Source organism: Cyrtonyx montezumae, unplaced genomic scaffold (assembly GCF_038088225.1).
Source record: "Cyrtonyx montezumae isolate F1298 unplaced genomic scaffold, pur_monq_1.0 scaffold_35, whole genome shotgun sequence".
Classification (NCBI taxonomy): Eukaryota; Metazoa; Chordata; class Aves; order Galliformes; family Odontophoridae; genus Cyrtonyx; species Cyrtonyx montezumae.
This window is the reverse complement of record NW_027072040.1, coordinates 1,336,959-1,363,424: the sequence shown is the minus strand read 5'-3', so window position 1 is coordinate 1,363,424 and position 26,466 is coordinate 1,336,959. Positions and strand designations below refer to the sequence as shown.

General features: G+C 55.7%; 3 protein-coding genes across 3 annotated transcripts; all 3 read right to left on the bottom strand.

Annotated features, from left to right (window-relative positions):
- Positions 1-1,024: 1,024 nt before the first annotated feature.
- Positions 1,025-18,465, bottom strand: TCF25 (transcription factor 25). Its single transcript, XM_065745324.1, has 18 exons — positions 18,270-18,465; positions 17,269-17,436; positions 15,394-15,468; positions 13,283-13,407; positions 11,968-12,033; positions 10,720-10,802; positions 10,083-10,213; positions 8,108-8,207; positions 6,812-6,905; positions 5,663-5,755; positions 4,957-5,062; positions 4,585-4,744; positions 3,611-3,698; positions 2,889-3,047; positions 2,422-2,512; positions 2,028-2,107; positions 1,495-1,567; positions 1,025-1,266 (listed from the first exon to the last, which is right to left on the bottom strand). Exons 1-18 carry the CDS (start codon positions 18,432-18,434, stop codon positions 1,105-1,107), a joined length of 2,019 nt encoding a protein of 672 aa, XP_065601396.1. The 5' UTR covers positions 18,435-18,465; the 3' UTR covers positions 1,025-1,104.
- Positions 18,466-19,296: 831 nt separating this feature from the next.
- Positions 19,297-25,076, bottom strand: SPIRE2 (spire type actin nucleation factor 2). The gene is made up of 15 exons (XM_065745322.1): positions 24,818-25,076; positions 22,731-22,768; positions 22,101-22,460; positions 21,930-22,010; positions 21,690-21,854; positions 21,526-21,612; positions 21,305-21,428; positions 21,063-21,232; positions 20,811-20,973; positions 20,480-20,610; positions 20,234-20,368; positions 20,089-20,156; positions 19,949-19,976; positions 19,702-19,817; positions 19,297-19,603 (listed from the first exon to the last, which is right to left on the bottom strand). The coding sequence occupies exons 1-15, from the start codon at positions 25,032-25,034 to the stop codon at positions 19,393-19,395; spliced, it is 2,094 nt and encodes a 697-aa protein (XP_065601394.1). The 5' UTR covers positions 25,035-25,076; the 3' UTR covers positions 19,297-19,392.
- On the bottom strand, positions 23,297-24,456 carry LOC136054240 (uncharacterized). The gene is given in 6 exon segments (XM_065745408.1): positions 23,297-23,767; positions 23,769-23,815; positions 23,818-24,079; positions 24,082-24,288; positions 24,290-24,384; positions 24,387-24,456. Coding segments are annotated over 6 exon segments (1,152 nt in total).
- Positions 25,077-26,466: the final 1,390 nt, after the last annotated feature.

The window sequence follows — 26,466 nt, the reverse complement described above, 5'->3', positions numbered from 1 at the left end:
TGGAGGTTGCAGCGTGGGGAGGTCCTCGAAGGTGCAAAGCGCGATTCCCGGCTCCGATCCCCGGCGCGGGCAGCGGGGCCCGCAGCCAAACGCCGACGGCACAGCTCGGCTGGATGGGGCGGCCCCACTCGGCGCCGCGCACCCGGGTGGACGGCGTCCCCAAAACCTCCCGCTCCCCCCCGGGCAGGACCGGCCCGCACCGCCGGGCAAACGTGAGCGGGGAGGAATCCGGCCCGGCAGACACCGGCTTCCCCGCCCGGCTCGGCGGTACACGCGGTGAATTTCAGCTTTATCAGCAGCGGTTGGGGGAGCAGAGCTGCAAAACGCCGAGTCTGCAGCTCCCGACAGCGGCAGCGCGGATGGGCTTTAGCTCCCGCAGGGATGCGGGGGGGAATGGAGTCAGCCCCGGCGGGGGGGACCGAGGGAGCCCGGCTGCAGCACGGGGGGAGGGGGAATGGTTGTTCCGGGCAGCGCAGCCTGGCTCAGCGTTAGAGCCTCATACACCGTTACACAGCAGAAATGGAAAAGCTTTGTGAGCAGCAGCGATGAGCTCAGGGCTTTATTGCTGCTGACCTCATTCTGGGCTCCACACCGCGTTGCACCCCGCTTGAAGGTGGCAAAACGAGAGAAGGGAGGGGAAAGAAAAAGGAGGGGAGGGGTATGCTTTCTGTTCCAAGCACTATCAGAGGCTGAAGCACGACCAGGCAGACACCAACAGACCCTCATCGGTCCTTCCCTGCCCCCAGGGAGCAGTCCCCGCACCCCCCCAGCAGCAAGGGGGCACAAAGGACAAGGAGGAGAGCAAGGAAGAGATCTCCAATGATTAAAGCACAGGATGGGAGCTCAGGAGAGCAGCTGGGGGGAATCAGGCAACGAATGCATCTGCAGGGGGCCAGAAGGGGCCTAAGCTGCCGAGGGACAGCTGCTGTCATTAGCTCTCCCATTCTAAGACAGTGCTCAGCCCCTCGCTGCAGTGGTAAACCCCCCCCCCCCAGCCTCTTCCCCACAATGACAGGCAGCCCTCTCTGCTTTATAGGACTTTATTGGGGTGCAGCGGGGTGGGGCGAGATCACATAGGGTGGGGGACAGACGCGGGCTCCCAGCTCAGTCCCAGTCCCCGTCGCCTTCGGGATTGTCATCTCGGGGGGGCTCCTGAAACTGGATGTTGGCCAGCATGTCCCGCATGGCCGCCATGAGCCGGTTCACCCCCTGGTTCAGGTCCTGCCCTGCTCCCGCCTCCTCGTCTCCATCGTGCCTGATGTCACCCTGCAACAGACAGAGAGGAGCTGGAGCAGCCAGGCTCGGAGCAGGCTGCAGCACGCAGACAATGCCACATGCCAAAAAGCATCAGGCTGTTCTGCAAGCTGACGTTTACACCCTGCATGTGCCAAGAGCCACTCCCTTTGCAGAAGCACCGTGCAGTAGAAAGTTCTGTGTACTGAAAGCAGAAGCGTGCTCTGATTTGCCAGCAGTGGCTTTGTTGTTGCTACATACCTGCAAGTTAAAATTTGGCAACAGTGATCGGAAGAAGAGAGATAAAGTGCTTTCATTGGATGGGTGATTCGTCCTGAAAGACAGACGTTGCACACTTAAGCTTCCTTTTAAACTCAACCTGACAGCAGTCCTTCCGGACAAGACAGGGCAGAGGAGCTGGTGAGAACCACGCTGCCACACAGTGCACAGCCCCCTGTGAGCCAGCCCCCTTTGGGAATCCATAGGGATTCCTTATCCAGATTTCATTTACCCTAAAACCAGCTCAGTTAAGAAACAACCCAAGTTGTCCTCAGCAGCCTCTGCCTTCACGGCTGTGACTAGCTCTGTCTGACAGCCACCACCAGCCCCAGGCAGAAGCAGCAGGACCAGTCCCACCTGTATCTCTGCCCGTGGGCAAGCACCACCAGCTGGGCTGCTCTTCCTCCCCACTGGAGGAGGATAGCAGTGCAGAGTGCCCGTGTGCAGCCCGGCCTGAGGCCGTGGGCATCATCACTGGGAGGAGAGCTGTGCCTGCAGGCACTGGGTGAGGGTACCTTTCTGGTCTCGTATAGGAGATGATGGAGTCCAAAGGAGGAAGGGGGTCAAACCCCATCACAGGCTGCGACGTCACCTCCTGCACAGAGGAAGGAGAGAGAGGAGGTGAAGACTGTGCACCTCCAGGCACGGAGACAGTCAGACCAGCAGGGCAGGCCTTGATCTTGGGGAAATCATCAGCCCCAGCCCAGCCTGCCCACACAGCACTGCGTGCTCTATCCTGAGGACGCCCAGGAAGCTGGGCATGCCGGGCGGATGCTTCGAGGTCACGAGGATGTTTCTTTCTGGTGGCTCTGGTCTGAGACGTGCCCAGTGTCTGCACGTGTAGCAGGGACGTGAATGCTACCACGCTGCACACAGCAGTGCTGCCTGTGCCCTGTCAGGGCCCCTCACCAGAGGCAGAGCTGCCGTGGCCTCCTTCATCTCGGAGAGGATGACGTGCCTGTAGATATTCCTGGGTGCACTCTGGTATCGCATCTTCCTCCTAAAGCAGGGAGGGGGGAAGGCACTTAGCAAGGAGCACACCTCAGCTCTGCCAGCACTTTGTTCCTGCTTCCGTAGGTGCAATGTCAGCTTCATCCCCAGCTCTGCTGCCACTCGCTGTATCAGACAGTGCTGGCTGAAGGCGAAGCCAAAGTCACTTGGCAGCTGCTGACCTTCAGATGGAAGAGCAGAACAGCTCAGGGGCACTGCACAGCTCGCTCTCACCAGTGTCCTTACACTGCAGGTCAGCAGTTTAGGACAATGCCCCCCTCTCCCACTTCTCAGAGCTAGAAAACTTTTCTAAGCACTCTGAGCAAACCCCAGCATCACTGCTGCCCAAGAGAGAGGTTCTCTCTTCTCTGAAGAGCCACACTCACTTGTGCTCACACTCCTCCACCAGCGGGTCCCTGGCATCCACCATGCGTAAGACTTCGTGGACGTTCGTCTCCAGCCAAGCCATGACAGCTGGATCCTTCCACAGAGAGTGAGTCCTTCCCACGTAGAGGGATGTCAGCTGGTTCAAGGCAGGAGGCTGGCTAAGGAGACAGTCGTTATTCAGAGCGCTCTCCTCCTGCCTGCAGGTCCCTGTGCTTCCTGGAAAGCGTTTGTCATCTCCACACTCAGAGCACAGAGAGAGGGATCACAGGCTCCCAGCCCTGCTGTTTACATCTACCTTCACCAGTTTTTCTGCCTCCTCCTATTTTTGGGATAGGCACAGCCACGAGATGAAAGTTACTCTGCCTTTACCTCAGGGGGAGATCATTCACGTGTTTGGGAGGACCGTGTGTCAGGGAAATCCAGACTGGCAGGAGACAGTCTGCCCTGAAAGCATGCACACATCGTTCTGACTGCATGTACCAACAGGCTGCAGCTTGAACTTCTGACCCAGCCACATTAAGGTGAAGCAGGTCTAGTAGAGTTATCTGATAGCCTTTATGGGAATCCATTATCAATGCATCTTAGAGCCTCTCAGTGTGCTCTGCTCAGGAAAAGTAGGTATCCTCTGCAGCTTTTAAACTCCATTATCTGTCTGAGCAAGCAGAAGGCCCACAGCCAGCAAAATGTACTCCTCTTTACTGAGAACATCTCCAGGCCTTACCTTATCTGAGCGTTCAGCCCAAAAAAGGAGTGGGAGGTGACCCTGCCATCAGGCTGCACGCTGCAGTGGTCCAACAGTGGCATAAGAACTGCAGGAGAAAGTCACACAGCTCAAGTTCAGAAGTGCCATGGGAGTGGTCAGTCACCACTGCCAGGGCTGCACAAGCAGTCCCACCAGGGGCAGCCTTGCAGCTGGAGAACGTGCTGTGTTTTAGCCTCTGGATGATGGAAACAGACCCAGCGTAAATAAACAAGAGCACTTTTTTTCTGCCAGTTAAATATGGTGCAATTTTATGCACTTAATCTTGCTGGCCTTTGAAATTAAACAAGGGTTTTATGTCAGTCACCGTGACATGTGGCAAAAAAGGCTTTCAACCAACACAAGCTGAACCTCTGTTCAAAAGCTGTTTATTCCAGGCTCCAAAGACACGTTCTCCCTGGGATCCTGTGCCCCTCTGGGCTTGGAGGGGCTGTGTATCTCCCTTCAGGGACAGCAGCACTAACTGGATAAAAAGCGAGAGTGATGGGCAACCATACAGAGAACATCTAAAGTACAGCAGTGCCTGGAGAGAAGGTCAGGAGTGACTCGTCTGCTCTAGGGACCTTCAGGGGGAAAATGTTTTCCTGCCCAAAGAATTCAGCTTTCTCCCTCCATCCGCCCGCATGCCCACAACTCTCACCAATAAAGGGGCATCAAAAAGGAGGGTGAGCAGCAGGGAGAACAGCTGCTGACCTCTTCCCAGCACTCAGAAGACTTTTGGCTGCATGTGCCCAAGCTGGCTCCACCTCTCTCACTGCCCCTGGCACCGGGCAGCAGCAGCCCTCCGACTCAGGGCTCCCATCACAGACAGAGGCCAACAACATTTGCAAGCCATAGGCAAAATGCTGCTCCTGCATTTGACTGCCTGGAATCCAACGTTTGTTCTCACAGATGGAAGAGAGTGACAAAGCCTGCGGGGACGGGGACGGACTTACCGCTGGGGAACATGATCAGCGCGAGCTGGATGAGCCGGGCTGCCCTCTCCCGGGCCTGGCTTAACTCCAGCTCGGAGTGCTCCTCCTGCTGGCTCAGGAAGAAATACGCCAGTGGCACCGAGAAGGCAAAGTTGGGGAGCTGGGACAAATTCCGGTGACTCTGCAGGATCAGAGGGAGAGAATTGCCGAGAAATGATGCTACGCAGTGATCTCAGTACAGCTTTCCAGCTATTGAGCTCCAGCTGCCAGCCTGATGTGAGCCCCATGCTCTGTGGTACAGCTGCCACACTCCGGCCCAGCTGGGTGAGAAGCTCAGGAGCAAGCTGTCCCTGAGCTCTGCCTTCCCCCTCACGAGGCTGCTGACAAACTCACCTCCCACTCCTGGAACATGCGTGTCAGGAAAGTGTACTCTCTAGCTCGGAGGGACAGAAAATCAATCAGCAGCAGCACACACAGCGGGTCATTCTCTGGATCAAGGCTTCAGAGGGAAGAAAGCACAACAAGAGGAACCAAAAAGTGTCACAAAGGCTGGAGTGCCTGCCCCAATTTCTGAGTCAAATGAGACTTTCCCACTAGCACTCAGTCATTCCATTAACTCAGCAGGGATATAAACATCCCTGCTCAGCTGGGAGGACAGTGCAGCACCTCACTCACACCGTGCCCCTGCAATGGGACACAGGGCTGGCATGGCACCACACGGAGGATGGCTGAACCCACTGCTGTGCAGCAGCTCAGCAGAGACTGCAGGCTCTGCTGTAATTATAAGCCAGGCCCAGAGCTCTGTAACCAAAAGGAAGGGAAAGTGAGCTCCCATATTATTAAGTCTCCTTCTAAACAACCACCTCTCTCCAAAGCAGCAGTGCAGATAAGGAGCACAAACTCAAAACTAACCTGTGGGACTACATCCTTAAGGAGTGACAACAAGCCCTCACTGAGGCTGGGGACAGTATTACAGCTCTGTTTGTTCTGCCCAGGCTGGACAGATGAGGGTTAAGTGCATTGCTCAAAGCATTTTACCCATGAGCACCACAGCTCCTGGCTCTGGCTGCAGGGAAGGGGGCACAGCAGGGGCACCTACCTCAGAATCAGCTTGCAGAACTCCAGGGCTGTCCGGGGACAGCCCCTCTTTTCCAAGAACATCAGGTGTTTAAAGAGAGCCAGGTAGAAAGCCCTGTGTGGAGAGCAGGAATCATTAAATAATCAGGAATCCTAAAATTCAGGTTTTAGAAGCCTGACTTGAGAGAAGCAGCGTGCTCCATTCAAGAACAGGGACCAAAAACCATGCCCGAATCAATCTTTTTTATTTCATTCTCCAAATTTTGATAACTTTGTGAAAACACTGAGACAGTACACCCATAGCTGGTTCCACATCTGATCCCCTTGTACACACACCCCCCATCCCCCCTCAGGGCTAGCTACTCAGGACAACAGAAACAAGGAAGTCTCTGATGTCTGCACACTACAGGCTTTGCACAGCTATGCCTCTGCTGCTGTCCCTGCACTGCGTAGGGGCAGTGACACAGCACATGTGACATGCATGGGGGGGGGGAATGAACATCCAAATTGGGTGAGATAGAGATCACAGTGCTCAGGTCACAGGCAGCACAGACTGTCAGCGAGCGGGTGCTGGAAACCTGAGCAATCTCCAGGTAGAGCAATTTGGGAGAGATTACTTAGGTCAGCTGACTGGAAAATTCCCAGAATAAAGTCACCTTCCTCTGCAGCTGCAGAACTGTCAATGTTACATAAACAACCAGGCCTTGAGGAGTGCAAGTGCTGGGAACAGCAGCCGAGCAGATAGTACAAAAGTGACCAAACACAGACTTGACCACACCATGAGGAGTTTTAGGACAAGAGTATGAGCTACTTTGGGCTTACGGGTACCAGTTGTATGTGAGGGATGTGACAGGGAGAAACAGCTAATGGTCCAGTAAGAAATCCCTTGGGAAAGATACTCTGCAGAGAAAGCCTCAGCCTGTCTCAGTGCAAGTGACCTGGCAGCACAAGAGCTGCTGGTACCCCTCCCTCAGACACTGCCTGCTCCTGCCTCGTTAAGGGATGCTGCTGTTGATCGCAGAGAGGCAAAGCCTGCTCTGACAGAAAGGGACATTCAAGGTCCCCTGCTGCTGCCACCACAGCCTGGATGATGCAGCAGGGGTGGTGAATCTGGGTCTCTGTGCCCAAAGTAGGCCGTGGGTTTGCTGGTTCAGAGGCAGGTGTTGCCTACCTGTTCTCTGGCCGCCGGTAGTCCAACCTGCAGCTCCCACTGGTGAGACTGAAGACAGGGTGGAAGGTGCACTCCAGGCTGTACAGTGCCCGCTCTGCAGACAGCACAGACACCATCAGGACATGCCAGGAGCCCCACACAGCATGCTAACCCAGCGTTGACAAAATGGGGGTCAGTTTGGCCAAGAAGACACTTCTAGGCAAGATGATCCACAGGGGGAGAGAGAGAAGCTCGTTCACACCTCAGCAAAGTGCAAAGCAACTTCATGGCCCCAGCAGAGAGCCAGGCAAACAAGTCCTGCTTTCTTATGCAGGCATTAGATCAAACTGTGGTCGTAAATTGTAACCCTCCTAGAGAGGGTCTGGGATTGAGGCTGGTACAGCTGCCTCTTCTACAACTATTTTCACATATAGAAGCCAAAGATCCTGTCCTCATTTCACCTCTGGCCCCTCCTGTCATGCTAAAAGGCTCATGTCCCCATTACCAGACAGCTCATCTCTCTGCAGCACAGTACTCTGAGGGACAGCTATCCCTCAGGATGCCTCCCACTCACTTGCAATGGTTGAAGAAGCAGAATCTGACATGCAGTGTGCTGGTCACTGTGGCCTGGGGGGTCATGCACACTCCCCACAGACATGCTGGGCTTCCCAGACCATCCCTTGCACTGCAGCATTTGGTAGCTGCTGAATCAGACCCTCATCCTGCAAATGACTTCCTATAGGTGACACCATCCCATCACGTCCAGACAATCCTTTCATTCTTTTTAAAGGTGAAAGGTAACGCACTTTGTCACAGACAAGCATGTCCAGCTCTGCTTAAAAGCCTCCAGCAAAAGTTGGAAGTCTGAAAGGCAGCACGAGACCAAGTGCTCAGGGTCACAGAGCCACAAACAGAGCCAAACCCTCCTGCTGAAACAAAAACAAAACAAAAACACAAAAGCCTTTGATGGCTAAATCATAGCAGCTGTTCAGCTGTGACTTCTAGGAGGGACTTGCTCAGTGTTGTGTGCATGTGTCTGCAGACCTAAGCCACAGCAGTGCCTCTTCCTTCCTCCTTCTCCCTCTCCATGCTGTACCTGCAGGCCCCGGGGCAAAGCCTGTCCCCAGCAGCACAATGCCACACTGTCAGGTACTTTGGCTGGTGTTCACCTTAGTGAGCTCTCCCCATCTCTCCAGCCAGCCACAGAGGGACTGCTATCTTTGCTGCTCCCTAGCCCACGGAGTGGTTTACACTGCAGGGAATTGCTGCAGCCTCACAGCCTCTGAGAGCATATCCACCCCACACCTCCACTCTCACCTACGAGGTCACGGGCCATCTCCTGATCCTCTTGCATCCGGCAGACGTCACTGAGCTGCAGAAGGGAGTCCACATGGTATGGGTTCATCTGAAGCAGCAGCTACACAAAACCAGGAGCTTGATTAGATGATGGCACCAATCACCAATTTCTCAAGCACTGTGCCTACAGGGCAAGCTCAGTAAGACTGGCATGAAGTCAAAGGCCCTGACACAGCACTAAGAGAAAGGGGCTGCTCTCGCCTCTGGGTCTGAATGTGAGGGCATATCCCACCCAGCACCATCCCAGGCAACAAAGCTTTTCAAGCACAAAGGCCATGCCAGGCCATTAACCATCTCTGCTGTCCTCCAAATTGTGCCCAGCTCCGCTGTGTCCTTTTGGAGGTGGAGGGCACAAAACTGCACACACCCTTCAGGATGGAAGCAGAAGGTGCTACTGCACTTTGGTTTCATTCCCTATCCCTTTTTAAACAAACCTGAACATTTTATCAGGCGTTTGCTTCCTCTGGGCACTGAGGATGTTTTCACACATCTATTACAGTCCCAGGATCCAACTCCTCAATGTTAATGGACAGGAAAAAAGGATTTCCAGGCTGCTGAATGCAAGTATAAGTTTAACTATACTTCAGAGAACTCAGTATTCACTACTCATAATATAAATGGGCTACAAAGATTCAGGAAGTTGTATATGTGCAGGGTGGCAGCCAGCATTCCCACCTACAGCACAAAGCCTTCACGTTCTAGGCTGTCCAGCCCTGTGTCTTTGCCTTAGTGCCTTCTGCATGGTGCTTTCTCTCTCCTTGCCCTCTTGAAGTTCCTTTCCAGTCCCTCATTTTGGAAGGTGTGGAGCACCTGGGGTCATAGCAATAAAGGGAAATACTCTTATTCCACTATAACTTGACCAACCAGATTTCTAATCCACCAGGCAGGAGCAGAAGAGCATTCACTGAGCAGGACTCCCAGAAAAACATGTTTTGCATTTTGCATGCTGAAACCACAGCAGCAAGGCAGATCTGGCTACACACACTGTGGCAGTCACGGGAATACTGGCCAGGGTTCTGAAGTACTTTGAACATCAGCAAATCCTGAGCTCTTAGATTTTCCTGTACCAGAAAAATGAGGCTAAAGCTGCAGGGCTATCTTCAAATGCAGTCAGGCCATTCAACAAAGATAAAACCCAAAATGTGTCATGGAAAATCTGTCCCGCTCTGCATGGTGTGTGAAAACACATCTGAACTGGCTTTAAGATGCTGGATTGATCACTACTAGTCAGAATTTCCTTGCAACTTTCAAGGTGAATCCCTTAGCCTAGTTAGCAAGAAGAACTGATGAGCTCCAGAGAGCACTGACTGTGAGCAGAGGGTGGGAAAGCAGAAGGAACTATACTTTGGCCTCTTTAAGGGCCTTTTGTCTCTAAGAGACAGTGGCCTCTTTAAGAAACTTCTCTAGGGCATGTTTCCACACTCACGTGGCCAGAGTTTTCAGAGCAAAAAATACTTCAGTTATGGTTCAATAGGGTCCAGAGCAATTTCTCTGTTGCTTATCATCGCAATCTATAAATGTTACCATATGCTTTAATGAGCTTGAACATGCGTGAAGAACTTCCAACAAAAAGACTCTTCTGCTGCAATTCCAGGAAAACACTTTTTTCCAACCATGCAAGAGTTTATAAATAGAATAACTGTTGGTTTAGAGTCCCATTTAAAGATGCGTTTGTATAACATTTTTCCTTTCCCAGCTGAAGAGATGAGACAAGGGAGCTTTATTCCCAACCCTTCCAGCAAAGATGACCAGTTCCTGGAGGCTCCTCTGCCACAGGGCCGCCTGGCATCCTCCAGCACTGCCACCAAGGGTCAGCCACCAGGGACTGGACCTCATTTGCACCAGCTGCCCCCCCATCTCATCTACAAGGCAAACGCTGCCTCACGGCACTACAGGACACTGCTGCTCAAGCTGAGAGAGAGATTTCACAACGTACCACGATGTTGTTGGGGTCCATGGACTCCACAGCATCCAGGAACTTGAACTGCACTTGCTGGTACTCGCGGTGGTGCTCGAATGTGAAGTACTGCACGCCCCTCCTGGTCTCCACCAGCTGCATGGCAATACCTAGAGAGCACACAGATGAGGGCACAAGCAGCTGAAACTCTTCTGCTTTCTTCTAATATAGGAAGTCTGCATGCATTGTTGGCTCCACAGCCAGATGTGTTTCCAGAAACTCCCACAGAATTTCACTACTTTCCCTCCTCACACAAGCCAACCTCTGAAACCCACCCCAGAAGCCCAGACAGCTTGCTCTCCCTGTGGATATTTTCTCATAGCTGAGTAAGACTACTGCATACACCACCTGGCAACTCCAGCAAGGGGAAGGGAAAAGAAAGTCAAATGCTAAGACACAACGCAAAGAGTCCTCCTTGCTGAAGTATTTCCCATCATCAGCTGATGAGGAGTTTCCCTGTCACATCACACAGTGCAGAAGCCAGGGCCTGGCAGCTGATGGAAGCAGCTCCAGTTTCTGTACACTGAGGCTCTAGGAAAGCAAGGCTGGCAGGAGCAGCCACACGGACATGGGTCTGTCAGCCAGAAGTGTTATGTAGCAGCACTGAAAGCCTCACCTGTTTTGCTGTAGCGTGGCCAGGTGTTCTTGGGAGCTGTCAGCCACGTGCTGCGGACGTACTGGCGCTGCCTTTGTCTTGGCCTGAGGAAATAAACATGACAGGTCACATTTCCCCTGTGCTAACAAAATGTAGAGGGCTAAAACCAGCCAGAAAACAGGATGATTCAGGGAAAAAGATCCAATTTCTTCCCCAGCTGCAGCCCTGCCATGCAGAGCACTTGCCCGGAGCTTTAACATGCTTGCCTTTGAGATACAGCATACCTTCACTCTGGCTCTTCACTGCTTTAACCATTGCTCTTTGGGCCAGGCAGTGCCTCCAGCATTTCCACTTCAATGGCTTCGTCCCCTTGTTTTTACTCCTGCCAAGTTCTCAGCTGCCTCTTTGCTTCAAAAAGCTTCCCAGGCCCAATTAAGAGAGCCCCATATCCCTCTGACTCATATCTTCCCAGCAGGGCCTTCAAGTGTTGACTGACTCAGCTTAAGCTGTACTCATAAGCGCAACCAATTCAGTGGTTCAGAGCAAGAGGAATTCAGAAATCAAGGCAATTCTAAGGAAGTCACATCTCTTCAGTCAGGGACTGTTTCTTTTTCCTCGAGTGACTGCCACCTTTTGTTTTAATCTCTCCTTGAAGGAGTCTAATTCATCCACAGACCCTCTCAGAGGTTTCCCTTTCTACCATCACCACACTGAGCTTATACCCCGCTTATGCACACATTTAGCAACCAGCCCCTGAAACCAAGGATTTTCTGAGTAACAGCAGTGTTTAGAGCAATGGAAAACTGCACAGAAATCTTACACCTGAGGAGCAGTTGGTATCCTGAGCCTCTATAAGCAAGTTTATGAGACTCCCTGAAAAGTATTCCGGGTCCACTCTGAGACTCTGGAGCAGTAACAAGAGATCAACGTTGGAATAAGACAAAGACCCTAACAGCCTATGAATCTGAACAAAAGGGTTTCATAAGGGCATTTGACAATAGATGGGAGAGGAAAAAAATAAAATCAGCAAAAGCAAAAGGAACTACTAGCTAAAGTCTGAAGAAACCTTACAGCTTTCACACACACGGCACAAAAAATGCACTCCTGACCCAAAATCTGACTACTAAATAAGTAAGACACCTTGAACATATTGGGGTTTCCTGAGTTTCTGGCACAGGAATAGCACCAGGGGCTCAGTAAGCAGTGCCAAGGCAAGGGCAGACACACCACCTCAAACTTCAGAAGAGTTAATATTAAAGTTTAACTCACCTCTGATCACCAAGAACAGCACGAGCCCCAAAGTATCTCTTCAACTCATTCTCTGGATTCAAGTTTCTGAGAATGTTGAAACAAGAAAGAAAAGTTAAGCAGACAAAAATCTTGCACTCTTGTGCTTTTTAACAAAGCCAGGTGTATTGCACCATAACCACCCCTGGTCAAACTCCTGAACTGTCCCCCCCCCACCGGTGTGACACAACACACCAGACAGTTAATGGTCAGTACAGGAGGTATCCCAATGGCTGCTCCATCAGGTGCACAGCTCCTTTGGACTCTGCTCCAAAGACCATGAGCTAGGGAATACTTCTGCTGCCCTCTCCAGGGCAGCTGGGGTCCTAGCCTGGCATTCTCCCAGGGACAGTCCCTGTTCAGGTGAGCATGATCAGGGTATTTACACCTGGAAAACATGAGATCCCCACTGCTAAGTGGGATCATTCACTCTGAGATTATCCACTTCTCAAAGGTTTCTGAATAACGTTCACCTGACCAGAGAAGTCACTGAAGTTCTACAACAACCTCTTGGTAAGCAAATATCCCTCACTCTACTAAAATGAAAACTAGCTAAACTAGCAAGAAGAGCCCACCAGTCTAGATTGTTTTGAGGCAGTGTGTTTGGAGGTTTAAAAACCTTGAGTGGTAAATTGTTCAGGCCTACAAGTTTAAATGTTGGGATTTCATTTTTTTTTCCCCAGGAAAGAAAAAGAGCTGCCAGTGTCCACACTAGCCCAGAGCTCTGAAACAGGTTGGACACAGTAGCTGGCTGATCCAGGCTGTGATGTTACAGATGTCTACTGTAAAGTTAATTGCTTCCTCAGCTGGTGGACAAGCCCAGCACTTAGTCCACTTTGTTGATGGTCACATATGGGAAAGGTTAGACAAGTCTAACAAGCATTCCTAGTGAAATTAGTTGCTGGTACTGCCCAGCCCTCCTTGAAGAGCAGCACTTGCTGTATTGGCCGGGTTAGTCTGGTTTCAAAACTATGTGCTGAGGCTCTCAGCAGCTCTGCAGAGGCTTTTCAACACAGAGTCACCAACAACTGTAGCCTGAGAGGCACTTGTGGAGGTCATCCTGGTCTGGTCAGCCACTCAGAGCAGGTAGGACAGCAGAGAGCACTAACTGCTGCTATACTGAGCACACCTTCAGGAGCAATGGTTAGAAATGGGGCTGTGTGCAACCACTACCATAACCCTTTTCACACAAGGTCCTGGATTTATGGCCAGATTACACTGGTAGGCTCCCACCTCCCTTCCTCAGGGTACAAATACTTCTGTTAAATTCAGAGCCAGGAAGGAAAGCGAGTGCTACCTGTGCTCTATGTAGAGCAGAGGTCTGCTGTCAGCAATTATTCCACTCTGAGTCTCTTGTGATAGCCCATTGGTATCCTCAATCTTCTCCAGCAAGCTGTCGATGTCTTCCAGGTCATTGTCTTCCTTAAGACATGCATATGCAAAGACAAGGCAGTAATTACAGGATGAGACATGGAGGCACACAGGTCACCCAGCTGCCTCCAGGTCCCGTGGCTCACCCCAGTCTCACCCCACAGACCCCACTTCCCACCCTGCTGCGACCCCACTCTGGGAGCACACATACTCTCCTCTACTGAGGCTTCCTGCTTTCCACCCAGTGCCCTGCACTTCCCTCAGAAATCCCACCCCCATGCCTGCCAACCCAGTCCCACTGCCCCAAAAGGCTGGCTGCTCTCCCTGCTTCCTCAGGGTGTCACAGGACACTGTTCTTCACTCAATCATGAGCCTGAGTGTGTCAACTGAATAAAGGCAGTGTGGCGGGCTTGCTGCTGGCCTCGTGCTCTGAGCCCAAACCAGCTGGACACAGAGGTCCTTCCCAGCACGACACAGCTCATGAGTCTGTGCGCGTCTTGCCTCCCCTCTCCTACAAAGCTGTGCTTTGTCTTGTCTACTTACATGACGATCTCACTTCCTAAAACACCATGGGGCGTTGGGGGGCTGATTTTAATGGCAAAATAAATCAACCTTTGCTGTCTGCTTTCCATGGAAACACTGAATTACTGCTGTGATCCTCGTAACACAGAATTAAACACTTGCACGTTTGTAACCCAGCTCTAATGTACTGCGTGGTCACTTTCCACTCTTCCAACAACCAGAACATATCCAGCAGAACACGTTCACTGGTTGCACAACACTTTCACCTCAATTTCCCCCTATTTTGCCCACAGATCACAAGTGACGCATTTCTTATGTGGCCACTTCACATCCTCCTCACGATGCACATGGAAGAAGGCAGGATTCCATCCTTGACACTCAAACAGCATTCTGAGGTTGCCTTTTCCAGCTAAATATAGCTCCTCCGTGTGGAGTGGGTACATGAAAAGTTTAAATTGTTTTGCATTTCAGTGATGGAACAAAGGTAGCTTTATCTCTAGTTTGCAAATCAAACTGCCCATTTCCGGGGATTAAATCTCCCTAGAGCTTAGTGCTGGCAGATGTCACTCCACTGCTGGTTATTCCTGGACCAGGAGAGGAAGAAGGCTCTCTGAGGGGTTCCTTCCCTTGCTGGCTGACCCCTGAGCCCTCAGGTGCATTCCCAGGGAGGTGGTCACCAGCCTGCATCTACCTGGGGCAGCCCCCCGAGCACCGCTGCGTGCTATCAAGGACCTCTCCCAAATTAAGGCTCTTGGCTTTTACCAAAAAAAAACTAGCTCCCCACCCGCAGTTTATTTATATTATATGCATTTCAAGCAGTTAAAGTATGCAAGCATAACAAATTGATAATGTTCAAGTATAAACATCTGTCTCTGTTTTACCCACAACACACAGACACGGGATAAAGCTCTCCAAGCACTCTTACTTAGGAATGGACAATTAAGTCGAAGAGAATCATCGTCCCCCCATTCTCTTCATCACGAGGAGACAGAAGCACACCCTCCTGGAGGGGCACTTGGCTGTGCATTTGCTGATAATGCACTGGGGATGAGCACACACTCATCAGCATTTAGCTATATGCCAAACAACACAGAAGGCACGTGGCTGTGCTCAGAGAAGCAGGCAAACGTAACACGAATCACTGTCAGCAGAGTGAGCTTTGTAGAGCTCTGCAGAGCTGGGAGAGCTCTCTAAGTAGGGCAAAGACAATATCATGAAAATGCAAAAATCCCTCCAAGTCCCCTCCTGTGTAGAGCCTCGAAGTAGAGATGAAAGAAAATGCTGCTGTGAGGATTTCAGCTCTGAACCATCTGCAGCAGAGCTGTGCTAGTCCCCACTGCTTAAAGACCTCAGTCATAAGCTGTTTCCATTCCATACATTTACATGAGTACAGTGCAAGGAGGAGCATTTTTGCCTCAGAATCTTTCCTGCAACCACCAGTGTCACCGCTTTGTCATCCCATCCCAGTGCAGAAATTAGCACAGCCACCAACCCTCAGAACAAATGCACACATACCAGAGTCTCTCCTGATGAAGTTTTCTTTGTTTTCCTTTTCTTTTTTTTCTTCCGTGGCTTGTTATTCAACACAGGCTGCAAAAATAAATGGAACAGCTGTCAGAGCAAACCCAAACACAGCTGGGGAAGAACACTCCATAGAGGAGAATATTTCCCACAGGGATCAGCAAACCAGAAGGTCCCTTAAACTAAACCAATATTCATTTTTTCAAGTTTGCCAGCAAGTGGAACTTGAGATGCAAGGAGAAAATAGAAGAAAGCACCAAAGGTTTGCAAACATAAGGGCTGAACCTCAGCTTACTTTCACTTCTATGCTTGAGACCATAAAATAAACAGTTTAGACATGGCAGGGTTTGGAAGAAGTGTTTCATCCTTGCATTACTTCCTAGAACAAACTTTATTTGTGTTTCCAGTGAGCAGGACAGTTTCACCAGTCACTCCAATTGCCACAGAATCCAACAGCTGCCTGAGAGCACCATGTGATACATACTCATCTTGCTACAGATCCAGCAGCTTGAGCTCATGATGCTACATAGCATCTCCCAACCTGAGATGCACACTGCTGTCTGTGCTGGTGCTTCCCCAAGGCATACAGAACTAAACTACAACTTCTCCAGCATCACCAGCTCTCCACAGCTCTACGACCAAGTAACAGAGTCCCAAGAACAGCTCCACGATTCCCAAGCAGCTTTCAGAGCCAGGAACCCAGCTCCAATCCAGCTCTACGCATGCTGACAGCTCCCATGCCTCTACCCAGGAAATCCACAGAGCTGCAGCAGGCATGTGCTGCATTGTTTACACAGCAAATTCAGGGTCAGGGCCACACCTGAGCCACTGCTCACGTGGGGACTGGCTGAGCAAAGCTCACCCTGCATATCCAAAGTGTTCCCAAGCCACTGGACTAGCTGAGGGCAGCAGCCCAGCTGGGGCACACACAGAGAGCGGCCCCTGCTGCTCCCACCACGCTGGCACCACACCAAACACTGGGTTCTACTGGACAAGGCCAAGGGGCTAACCCCTTTCACTACTCCTACCCTCACCTCCAGTACTGCACGGATAGATCTGCAGTGTCAAATTGTTACTTAAAAATGAGACATTTTTGAGCTGAAATAGACTAAAGGAGGGACTCTCACAGAGAATGACAACGACAAATACAACCAAAATAGGAGAGAAGCAAGTCCAATCTTCAGTGTACATTTGGATATCACACCATTCACGCCTAAACAAATACTTGCTGAGCACTGACCCAACAGCCCAGCCCTATCTACAGCACAACACTGTATTAATTGTGCAATGAATGGAGCAGAGAAGCAGCCCATTTCTGAATACCATAGTGCTTTCCTTCTCACTTGCTCTACATAACATCAGCCCTCACAAGGACACAGAGCAAGGTCTTCCTTATGAAAACATCACAGAAGGCTCCTCCCTATAGCAGTGAACCATCCCCCAGAAATCTCACACAGCACCCAGGACCACACTGCTCAGCTTCCTCCACAGCCAGCAGTCACACAGCAAAATGAGAATGGGACAAGCAGGAGTTGCCAGCACTCAGGCATCTCTCTAACACTCTGAAGAGCATCCACAAGCTAAAAAGCACACAAAAAGCAACAAAGGTACAAGCTAAAAGCCTGATACACAAACTCAGCAAATCACCAGCGTTTGTGAAAACAATGAACACAGTCAGCCCACTCTTATAAGGGAATGTTAACATGCACTGCTTGGTTCCAGGCTCCCCATGTGCTTTCTTGCTCCAGCACTCATATTCTCAGCTGCTGACAAAATCATAGAGGGAAAAATAAACACTCTTGTCTAACAGCAACAGAGCTGCTCAGCTCAGAGGCAGGAAGATTTAACACTACCAGGCAGCTGTGTTACCATTTGGTCTGGCTGGTTTGCCCCTTTCCCATCTCTCTGCCCACTGCCTTCTGCATCTTCAGGTGTGGGCTCTTCATTGCTCCCCTCTGCTACATCGTGCTCTTTGAGCCTGGCATCTGCTCGCTCTTCTTTGGATGACAGATCATCCTCTGGCTCTTCACTGGTGATCTGTGCAAACAGAAGAACAAGTTACAGCAGCAGCAGGCACATGGCTGCATCCCGCCCTCTCCTACAGCCACGAGGACAGGGTTGTGCAACCCTGTTCTATTCACACCTGTAAATGACAAAGGAAAGTGCTGCAGAAGCAGAGCAGGGCTCAGCTCCCCAGTTGCTTTCTCCAGAACGTGGACTGGGGACGATTCCTCATTCAAAGCACAGTGTTTGGGGGGCACCAGAGTGTCTTCACATTTGCTTACTAGTTGCAGGGCCGTGACTACACGTCTGCTGCAATGGCACAGTGAGCACAAAACACACAGCCCTGCGTGGATTTTGCTCTTCTGCAGGAAGAGCCTCTGCAGTCAACGCTGTCCACAGTCTTGCAGCCAAGATGGGAACAGCAGGGTCTGGCCAAGGGGCCTGGAGATGATGGGTTGGGATCTGTTGCTCCAGAGACACACCTTGGTCACCAGTGCCTGTCTGATCCCAAACCACCAGCACCAGGATCTTACACACAGCAAAGGCATCAGCAATGATCCTACCAACAGCACCACAGCTACCGGACAGTCCAACAGCCAGAGCCAGCTCTGACAACACGCCCCAACCCTGCCTGCCATGTCCTGGCCACCCTTGGGTGCCGCACAGCCCCAAGCACCGCTCTGTCCCCCACCAGCTTTCCCTCCACCCCCTCCCCATTCAGCCCCAGATGCCCCCAGGCCTCCCCACACCTGCTCCCTTCAACTCCTGCTCCCCGTTATCCGCCCCTTGGGACCTCCCTGCCAACCCAGACACACACACACACACACACACACACACTGCCACCCCCAGGCCCCGCCGCCCCTCACCAGCTCGAAGCGGTTGCTGACGCCGGGCCGCCCCCTGGTTTTGACAGCTGCCTGCGGCCACTCCCTGCCTCTCTCGGGGCCGGGAGCCAGACCCAGCTCTCCCAGGCCCGGCTCCTCCTGGCCCCGCTGCTCGCCCCGCAGTCTCCGTAGGGCCCTCCGCGACATGGAGCTCCACGCCGCACTGCGCCTGCGCAATCCGGCCCCCCCCGGGCCTGAGCCGCCTGATCTGCGCACTGCGCCTGCGCGGAGGGCGCCGACACATGTGCGTAACATCCCCCTCGCCCGGCGCATACGTGAGGCGGCAGGGCGCGCAGGCGCAGTACGCACAGTGCGGAACTTATTTGGCGGTGCTGCGGTATCGCTGCGTTAAATATGTCGCGGGGGTTGGGGAGCGTGGAGATGTGCGTTTTCCCACGGTCCCCACTCGGGGTCACGGAGGGGCGTAACCCGGAGGGGTGGGGTACACATCGGGACGCGGGGGCAGCTGGGGGGGCGTGGGTAGTTAGGGGAGGCGTGGGAACGGCTGGTGGGGGATTTTCCCACGGTGTCAGTGGGGCACAGCCCAGGTCAGGGGCAGCGAGCATCGCCGGGGGGGCACCCACGTTTCTGCAGTGCTGCCAGTGGGATCGCAGCTGTGTGGTCATTTGGGCTATCCCCTATATCCCCAAGCACCCTCCTTCCCAGCCCTGTGCCCGACTCCATCCAATGCAGGAACAGCCCCGGGGGGGCAGCCCAGAACGGTTTATTGGCAGAGGGACAGTATGTACAGACCGTGCCACCCTAGTCGGGGCCGTGACATCAGCACGGGGCCATGTCACCTGCGGGGCTGTGACACCGACATGGGGCAATAAGGCGTCCCAGTCCATCCAGGGCTTGGCACAGAAATGGGACCGGGAGGACACGGGGGGGGGAGGGGAGGTGGGAGGGTCTCCTCCCTGTCCCCGAGGGCCGTGCCAGCGCCCCATCAGCAGCGGAGACAGGAGGGTGTCACAGGGACGTGGGCTGGGAGCCGCGGATCACCGCACCCCCTGCTCCATAATGTCCGTCAGGTATATAAATATAGAGGCTGTATGTATACGTCCTATGTATATATGTACATCGGGCTGGGGTGGGCGCCGGGCCCTCACTCGTGCCAGGAGCTGCAGCGCAGGGAGCGCGGGGCCGTGGGGCGGCGAGGAGCGGCGTTGAGGACGGCCACGCTGCGGCGGCTGGAGCAGATGACGTCGGCCACGAAAGCGGTGCAGTCACTGCAGACGTCGCGGAGCACGGAGCCCTGCGCGTAGATGTGGGGGAACTCCTCCTCCACCCGACGCCAGCCTGGACCTGGCAGCGAGCTGCGGGTGCAGTGTGTGCCATCAGCTCTGGTGCAGGGAGGAGGAGTTGGGGGGGGGGGGGAGGGCACTGCAGGACCCCTGCAGGGTGCTGGACTCACTGGAAGGTTTCCCTCTTGCGCAGTGGCAGAGCTTTGGCCAGCAGGGAGCCTGGGAGGCTCTCGAAGCCCAGCGCGTAGACGGGGATGTGAGCCAGCTTCTTGGAAGGCAACTTCATCTGTTGGGGCGGTGGGCATCAGGGGCGGCACCCAAGGGTGTCCCCTTCACACAGCCCAGCCCAGTCCCTCCGATGGACAGACAAGGGACTGGGATTGGGGCTGGTGACAGTGACCCCAGCACGTCCCTTACCTTCAGGCTGCAGGAGGAGCAGACAGACCTGGGGGGACGGGGAGAGGAAGGTGAGCATGGCCACCACTGAGGCATCCTCCCACCACCCCAGCACCACGTGCAGCACAGCATGGCACGGCACGGCACGGCACAGTGCTCACCGCTTGCAGAAGAGGCAGGCTGCAGGCCAGGAGAAGAGGGGGAATTTGGCGCGGCAGCAGCAGCAGACCTGTGAGCACAGGCAGGGTGAGCGCTGGGTGCAAGTGGCATGTGGGCAGCTCAGCCCCCCCCAGCCCCAGACCCCACCTTGCCCTTCTTCAGGCTGTTGTAGAGCTCCTTGCTCTGTAGGAACTTCTCCATCTCGGCTTTGACCAGCACCCTCCGCACATTGATCATCTCCTCCACGGTGAGGGCCAGGCTCTCCACAGGGTGGCTGAACTCCTGGGGGAGACAGGAGGCATCACCCCCACATGTGACTTGCTCCGATCCCCCAAATCCTGCACCACAAACCCTTACTCCTGGCCATGCCCACAGCTCCAGTCTCTCACTCACCAGCCAGAGGTGCTTGGAGCTGCTGCTGGGTGCAGTGCCGGAGCCGTCCTCTGGCCTCTCTTCCACAGAGCCCAGGGGAGCACGGGGTGCAGAGCCATATGGCACCGGGTGGTAGCTGGCGGGGACAGAGCCTGCGTGGCAGGACACCAGGAGGTCACAGTGAGGACACGCTGCCATACATAACCCCTCCAGCAAGCGTCGGCTGGAGAGCATGGCAGAGCCACCCTTGGTGACATGGGGACAGGGGTGGGCTGTGCTGGGGGCAGGGGCACTGACTGCCCATGGGGTGGGGGCTCAGTGCAGGACTGGGCCTGGGGCAGCATAGGATTACCTGATCGGGGCCGGGGCTCGGGATCCAGTGATCCCAGACCCTCAGGTGCTGTGTGGCCACCACCAAGCTCGCTCTGGAACTGGGCTAAATCCTGCTCTGAGAAGGAGCGGTCTCGCTTCATGGGCTGTCCCGAGACAGACTCTGTGCTGGGCGAGTCCTCTTCCTGCAAGGCCACAGGGACAGCATCACCCAGAGACCCCCGCATCCCTGTCCTGTGCCCCTCTGGCATCCCTACTGCAGCCCCTTTCTCACCTCAGAGATGCTCATCTCCTCCATCTCAGCCAGCGTGGGTGCCTTGAGCAGGACGCGGGGCCGTGGGCGTGCTGGCATGGTGCTGGCCTCGGGCATGGAGAGATCAATGCAGGAGCTGGAGGTGAGGTGGCTGGAGCAGGCATGCGGGATGCAGGGCAGCGAGCTGTACCCTGGGAAAGGGATGGAGTTTGGCTCTGGGTCCTGCCATGACACCTGTGGTACAGAGGGGGCGATGCCAGTACCTTTCTGGCCCCGGTATGATGTCTCCACAGGCCGGAGCTTCCTCTCCTGCTTGATCTCCTCCAAGATTTTCTCGTGCAGTGTCCTCTGCTTCTGGGGCAGTGGCCGCAGCCGCCGCTCTGATGCCTGTGGGACACAGAGCCGGGATGCTGAAGCTCAGGGCTCACAGTGAGCCCAGCCCATGGGCTGCAGCCATGGGGAACCTTGTGGGGCCAGCACTCACCTGCTTGAGAGGGGGCCGGGAGCGGATGAAGTCCAGGATGAGCTCGTGTGCATCCTTCTTCACCCGTGGTGGGATGTCCCCATCCACCTGGGAGAAGGCAGTGTCAGCACCAGGGCTGGCCAATGGCAGCGTGTCCCAGTGTGGGGACACCTGTCTGTGCTCACCATGACCTTGCGCAGCTTGTAGTTGCGTGCACGGATGTCCTGCATGAGCATCTCGAAGGGGGTCAGCTGGTACTCGGTGGGCAGTGGGTTGAACTGCTTCTCCTGCACCTTCTTCAGCTTGACGCCGTGCCGCAGCTCCCGCATCAGCTGCACCCACAGCCGGGCCTGCAGGGGGTGTGGGGTCAGCACCGGCCCCCACACAGCCCCGTCCCCCTGTATGGCCGTGCTGTGCTGCCATACCCAGTCTGTGTTGCGCAGGCTGCCCAGCTCCGCCGCCGGCCTCTCCTCTGCCTCCTCATCCTCCTTCAGCTTCTGCAGCATCTGCAGTGGCATGGGGACATTGTCATGCCACTGTGGTCATGGCACCATTTTAGGGTCCCAAGGATCTCCCCAAACAGGCAAGCTTCTCACCTCCTTGGCATCGCGGATCTTGGCCAGGAAAGCTTTGAGCTCCACAGTTTCAGCGAAGAGCGCCCGACACACGGCCTGGTAGTGAGCCTGGGCTTCATTGGGGTCAGCAAGGCGTGCAGCACAGAACCTCATGGCCTGCCCGAAGGTACGTACAGCCCGCAGTGGCCCCTCGCCACTCTCCTCCTCCTCCTCCTGCCCCCCATAGCCCTCATCGGCCGTGCCGCAGCCGCTGTCCTCCGAGTCGCTGTTGGTCATCAGGTCGATGAGCTGCTCCAGCTGCGGGCTCAGCTCTCGCTCCTCATTCTCATCCAGCCCCCAGTCCAGTGCCCGGTAGATGGCAAAACCCAAGGACTGCACCATCTGCAAGGAGACAGCACCGCCGTGCCACCAAAAGCCCTGGCACTGCCTGTGCCACATCTGCGTGCAGAGCCCCAGCCACCGTGTCTGGGCCTCACCACGCAGTGCATGCAAGGACCCCACTGCGGACCATGACCTTCGGGGCAAGGGGAGCAAGAGAAGATGCACAAGGGGACACGTGGCCATGCCATGGTGCATGACACTGCCTGCCCAGGGACTCCCATGACATGCAGCCAGCAGACATCCAGCTCAGAGATGTGGGTGCCCACATACCTGTGCTTCAGCAGCAGGCGTCAGCAACAGGGGCAGCTCTGGGGGAGAGAAAGACACAGTCACTGTGGTCCCAAGGCTGGGGGTCAGCCTTACCTCCCTTTGGGCCCCCCACCCTGAGGATGCTGCACCCAAGCCAGGACTCCCACCCCACCCACAGGTCCTATCCTGAGCTGGCACAGCCCTGTGTTGCTTGCAGGGACCCACAGAGCACAGCCCTGCACGTGGTGCAGTGATGGGCAGTGCTCAGCTGATGGTGCTACTGATGCTCCTTTCACTGCAGAGGTGGCACAGCTGGAGCACCACGCACACACACAAACACCACGACAACACACACACGCACACAAGCTCACAGGCAGCTCAGCCCCTTCCAGGGGAGCACAGCTGCCACGGGATGAGGAGCAACTGTGCCTTTCACAAGGGACCCAAGGGAAGTGCCCTAGTGCCCCTTGCTCCACTTTTCCCAGCAGCAGCTGCAGAGTAGAGCACTGCTCTGGGCCCAGGAGAGTGTAGGCCATTACTCCACATCCATTATCCCTGCGTCCATTACGTGCCATGCCCATCACCATTTAGCTGATCGATGCAGCTGCCCATGGCAGGGGCGGCTGAGGCTGCGTGCTGGCTGCAGCCACGAGCCCAACCCAGGACCCAATGAGCAGGATGAAGCTGGGCAGAACTGGGCTGCAGCCCCCTCTCACTGATTGCAGGAGCCTGTGACCCTGCAGCCAGGTCAGTCCCCAAGCCCTGCAGACAGCCCTGAGGGACAGCTTCACATCCCAAGTGGTGGTAGAGCAGCCAGCAGATCCGGCTGGGAGGAGGAAGCAGAAAAGCTTTTCCTGGATGCAAACCAGGGATGGAGGAGCACCCATGGCTGCAAAAGGACAGGCCGCACTGGGAACAGCAGTGCCTGCAGCCACGGTGCCAAATGAGGCCACAGGGCTGGTGGTGTCTGGGCAGTGCTCACCTGCTGGCTGCTCCCTTAGGTGTGGGTGATGCTGTGGGATGGGGACATGGAGTACACCCCCTGTGGATGCACACCGTGCCCTGTGCCACTGCAGCACAGTGTGCTGCTGCTGGTACCAATGGTGGGCTGTGCTGGGAGCTACCCACAGCCCCCAAGTGCTGCAGCAGAAAAAGGCCTGGATACATCCCCATGTCCTGTACCCAGGAGCACCCCTGCAGCCAGCAGCAAGGACACACAGCCACGCTGCAGCACCCTGCTCGCTGCCAGCCGTGGGGACGCGCAGTAATGCCGCAGCCTCGCTGGGCGGTCGGAGACACTGCAGCGTCCTCACTCGGCCTGAGCATCCCGAGCCATTTTGGGGCACGCAGGAGCCGGCGGGCACCGGTCGGGGCTGTCCCCACGCGGGGCGAGGCGTGGGCTGAGCTCTGTCATTAGGCGCAGGCTGCTCATTGCTGCTGGCAGCCGGCCGTGCCTAATTACAGACCATAAACACAGCGGGCTTTGCCCGGCAGCACCGCCCGCCCGCACGGAAGGCACGGCCCAGAGTGCAAAGGTCGGGGTCGGGGCTGCCCCGCAATGCCCCGTGAGGGAGGGGGGGTGCGAGGTCTGTGCCCGTGGGTGCGCTGCGCGTGTCGCTGCGAGCGGCTGTGTGTCCCCGCGCGTCGGTCCGTCCGTCCCCGCCTGCCCTGCGTGGCCCCCGCCGCCCCCAGCCCCACGCACCCACCCCCCGGCTCCGTCCTCGCGGTCCCGCAGTGCCGGTCCCATTGCTGCCACCTCCGGTCCTCCCCGCTGCCAGTCCCGCCTTCCTACCCCCCCCTTTCCGCCCCCCACCCCCCTCTGCCGCTGCCCGCATTGCCGACCCCACACCGACGCCCAAGTCCCTCCCGTCCGTTCTCCCCCTCTCTCCGGTACCGCCTCCCCCTCCCATTCCCTCCGCCAGTTTCCGTCCTTCCTCCCCGGTGCCGGTGCCCTCCACCCGTATCCCCAGCGCTGCTGCGGCGTCGGTAACCCCGGCAGCGCCGGTGGGCGGCGCGGTGCAGCACTCCCCTCCGGTGCCGGTAACCCCATATCCCCGGCGTCCGTACCCCCGGCGCCGGCCTCGCCCCTCCCTCTCCTTGCTCCTTACCGGGCGGCGGGGGTGGAAGCGCGACGCTGCCGTCGCCGCGGAGACGGATGTCGGCGGTACGGAGCGGAGCGGCGGAGGGAGCGGCGGCGGCGGCGGCGGCACGGCAGCCCTGGAAGCAGAGCGCCCACGCCTGCTCCTCGTTCAGCGGCTGCTCGTAGCACTTCAGCACCTCCTCCAGGGACAGCTCCCGCGGGCCCCCGCCGCCCGCCCGCGCCATCGCCCCATCCCCGCGCTCCGCCGCACCGACCTCCGCCGCCGCCGCACGGGCAGGCGGGGCGGGAGGGGCGGGGGGCGGCTCCGCTCGGCTCGGCACGGCTCGGACCGCCCCGCCCCGGCCCCGCCCGCTCCGCCGCCCGCCGCCACCGGGGGCGCACGGGGCGAGTGGGTTCGGTTCGGCACTGTACGGCTCGGCTCGGCTCGGCTCGGCTCGGCTCGGCTCGGCTCGGCTCGAAGGGGCTGTGCGGGTCGGTGGGATGCAGGTTCGGGCCACGGCTTAGGGGACATTGGGCTGGGTGCGGTGCTCAGTGCACGGCGTACAGGTGGGTGCAGGGCACGACAGGGTGCGTGTTGTATGAGCGCACGCAGAGCGCGGGCTGCAGGGTGCGTGATGTGCGGCATGGCTGCTGCCACCTGAGCGGCTCAGCCCCTGATCGGAGCCGTAGGAAGCAGCCAGCCCTCGGGGCTGAACCGCCTAAGGACGTGCCACAGACCGGGTGAATGGTCACAAGGACACAGCGGCCATGGTGGCGATCAGAGCCAGGAAGGATGAGGACCATCGGTGCGGGCTCACGGAGTGCTGCGAGAGAGGCGTTCCCCCACGTTCATCCTTCGGCTCCGTGCCTGCAGCACCCGGCCCTGTGCATTCCCACATCACCTGCGGTGAAGGAGCTGAGACCTCACCGCTGGTGTACGGGGCTGGGCTCAGCGTGATGCAGTGGGCAGCAGAAGGCGCTGAGATGGGGCGTCTCACAGAGCCCCTGTTCTACGGGAGCATGGCATGGAGGAAACAGCGAAGGTCAGAACAGAATCGTTGCATTAAGGCTGGAAAAGTCCTCTGCAATCCCCAACCTCAACCCTCCCCACCATGCCCATAACCACATCCCTCCATGCCACACCTCCACGGTCCTTGAACACCTCAAGGGTCGGTGACCCCATTGCTGCCTGGGCAGCCCATGCCGCTGCCCGGCCACTCTTTGGGAGAAGAAATGTCTCCCCCTATCCAACCCAAACCTCTCCAGATGCTCAAATCTCCACCTCACTCCCTGCACACAAACTGCTGAGGTTGGAACATGCTTTTCTCCCCGCTGTCAGCTGGTTTTACAGCAGAGGGAGGGAAAGCTGAGCACGCTGCCCAGCACGGTGCTGAGCCCAATGCTGCCCATCCTGCACACAGCTGCACTGCCCGTGGGCACAGCCAGGGCGGCACCGGTGGGTGTGGGGCAGTGGGGCAGCGATAACTCAGCCCGCGGGACACAGGGGAGAGCATTTGAATTATAAAGCACAGAGCCCTTTGCTTTGGGTACAACTGTAATTAATGTGAAATCAAGATATAATTAAAAGCTACCGCCTTGGAAAAAAAAATATATATATATCAAACGAAGCCAAGTGTGTATGTGCATAAGGGAAATTTAATTAAAAATGAAAGAAAT

What these genes read in the sequence shown, in the direction of transcription:
- TCF25 (XM_065745324.1), bottom strand. Translation starts at nt 18,434, where the DNA reads ATGTCGCGGAGGGCCCTACGGAGACTGCGGGGCGAGCAGCGGGGCCAG. An exon ending in TACCGGCGGCCAGAGAACAG is followed by an intron (nt 5,756 to 6,811) that starts GTAGGCAACACC and finishes CTCTCCACACAG; the next exon opens with GGCTTTCTACCTGGCTCTCT. An exon ending in TGCCAAATTTTAACTTGCAG is followed by an intron (nt 1,267 to 1,494) that starts GTATGTAGCAAC and finishes TGTCTGTTGCAG; the next exon opens with GGTGACATCAGGCACGATGG.
- SPIRE2 (XM_065745322.1), bottom strand. Translation starts at nt 25,034, where the DNA reads ATGGCGCGGGCGGGCGGCGGGGGCCCGCGGGAGCTGTCCCTGGAGGAG. An exon ending in AGGAGATGAGCATCTCTGAG is followed by an intron (nt 20,974 to 21,062) that starts GTGAGAAAGGGG and finishes GTGGCCTTGCAG; the next exon opens with GAAGAGGACTCGCCCAGCAC. An exon ending in GCCTGCCTCTTCTGCAAGCG is followed by an intron (nt 19,977 to 20,088) that starts GTGAGCACTGTG and finishes CCGTCCCCCCAG; the next exon opens with GTCTGTCTGCTCCTCCTGCA.